At 63.1% G+C, this 1882-nt stretch overlaps 1 protein-coding gene across 1 annotated transcript in view; it reads right to left on the reverse strand.

Annotated features, from left to right (window-relative positions):
* Nucleotides 1-597: 597 nt before the first annotated feature.
* RPL19 (ribosomal protein L19) overlaps nucleotides 598-1882 on the reverse strand; it is a gene marked incomplete at its 5' end in the record, with an annotated part of 2303 nt that continues 1018 nt past the window's right edge. Inside the window, 2 exons of the mRNA XM_029958659.1 lie at nucleotides 598-794; nucleotides 1364-1483. Coding sequence (XP_029814519.1) covers nucleotides 671-794; nucleotides 1364-1483 — 244 coding nt within the window. The remainder of the gene's footprint in view (nucleotides 795-1363; nucleotides 1484-1882) is intronic.

The raw sequence follows: 1882 nt of genomic DNA on the forward strand, positions 1-1882 counted from the left end.
GGGTGTCACTGGGATGTGACATGAGGGGGTGTCACACTTTGGGGACACTCGACCTCTCCCCCCCAGCCCTGTGCCCAGGTGGTCCCACCACCCGTGTGATGAGCTGGGAGGGTCTCAGCTCCATTTATAACCCCCCCAGGTTATAAATCCCCCCAGGTGGGCCCAGGGGTGGTGCAAAGCTCTGGGGGAGGCTGTGTCTCTGTCTGTCCGTCTGTCCATCCATCCATCCATTCCCAGGGCCAGGATGGGTCTGGTAAGGAGCTGCTTGGGGAATTTGGGGGGTCTTGGGGGGACCAGACCCACCTCTTGGGGGGTTCCCTGGTGTGAGCTCCACCTTAAGTCCCCTCCCCCAGCCCTGGGTCCTTTCCCCTCTGGGGGTGCAGAACCCCCAAAACCTTCCCCTGGACATCAGCTCTGCCCTGAGCCTTTGGGGGGATTTTGGATGGATCCAAGGACCTCCTGGCTCCCTGAGCCCCCCATAATCCTGCCTGGAAAGGGTAGATCCAGCCCCAAACTGGGGAGCAGCAGCAGCAGCTCCTCCCCATCCCATCCCATCCCTCCCCATCCCTCCCCGCTCCAGACAGGGACACTCAGCAGGAGGGGTCCCGGATGGTTTTTTATTGGGTGCTGGAAGCTGGAACACACTCCCTGGCAGGGACAGCCCACGGGGTCACTTCTTGGCCTCCTCCTCCTTGGAGAGGGTCTTGATGATCTCCTCCTTCTTGGCCTGCAGCCGCTCCTCCCGCCGCTTCCGCGCCTCCTTGGTCTTGGAGCGCCGCGCCTCCGCCTGGTCCCTGCGGGATCGAGGGGTCTGGGTGCACAGGAGCACCCAGACAGCCCCAAAACCACCCTGACCCCTGGCCCCAGTCTCCTCCCGCTGTCCCAGACCAGCCTTGCTCCAGCACCCACGGCCCTCCCTCTGGATTTCGGGGTTCTCCCTTCGCTCTGGCCCGGGAGGAGCCAGCAGGGGCTGTGTGGGGTCACGGCCTTTACTGAAGCCCAGGGTGAAGTTATTCAGCCTTTCCCCCCCAAGGATTTTGGGATCCCTCCCCTCCCCCTGGTCAATCATTCCCCGACTCCAGCAGCTGCTCAGGAATTTCCCAGTTTCCCCCTCTCTGAGCATTAACACAGAACTCCACCACGATCCCACATTTCTCTGCTTCCAGCCAGCCCTGCCCAGTTCGGGACCGATCCCTCCCACCAGGGCCAGAATCCAGCTGGAATGACCCATGGGGAGGGGTCACTGCTGACAAACCCCCCCTGCCCAGGGGCAGCACTCCCACCAGGGCCAGAATCCAGCTGGAATGACCCACGGGGGGGGGTCACTGCTGACAAACCCCCCCTGCCCAGGGGCAGCACTCACGCCAGGAGCTTCTTGCGGGCCTTGTCCGCCTTCAGCTTGTGGATGTGCTCCATGAGGATCCGCTTGTTCTTGAACACGTTGCCCTTGACCTTCAGGTACAGGCTGTGGTACCTGCGGGGGTGGGACGGGGCGGGACATCAGCCCAGGGAGGGCTGAACTCCATTCCCGAGGAGCTGGGGCGGCAGGAAGGGGGGCTGGGTGTGTGGGATGTAAACTGGGGGGGGTTTGGGGTGTCTGTGGGTGCTGCCCCCACTCAGGGTGACGCTGGGATGTGACAAGGGAATGTCACACATTGGGACCTCTCCAGCCCCGTGCCCAGGTGGTCCCATCACCCGTGTGATGAGGTGGGAGGGTCTCAGCTCCATTTCCCGTGGGTGGGACCCCTCCCTTTATTAAGCCCCTCCAGGAGGTTGTGCAGAGCTCAGGGGGGGAGACTGTGCCTGTCTGTCCATTCCCAGTGCTGGGATGGGTCTGGAAAGGAGCTGCTTGGGGTGTCCTGTGGGGGCCTCACCCAGCTCC

This window comes from Manacus vitellinus, unplaced genomic scaffold (assembly GCF_001715985.3).
Source record: "Manacus vitellinus isolate BGI_N305 unplaced genomic scaffold, ASM171598v3 scaffold_168_pilon, whole genome shotgun sequence".
In the NCBI taxonomy this organism is placed as follows: Eukaryota; Metazoa; Chordata; class Aves; order Passeriformes; family Pipridae; genus Manacus; species Manacus vitellinus.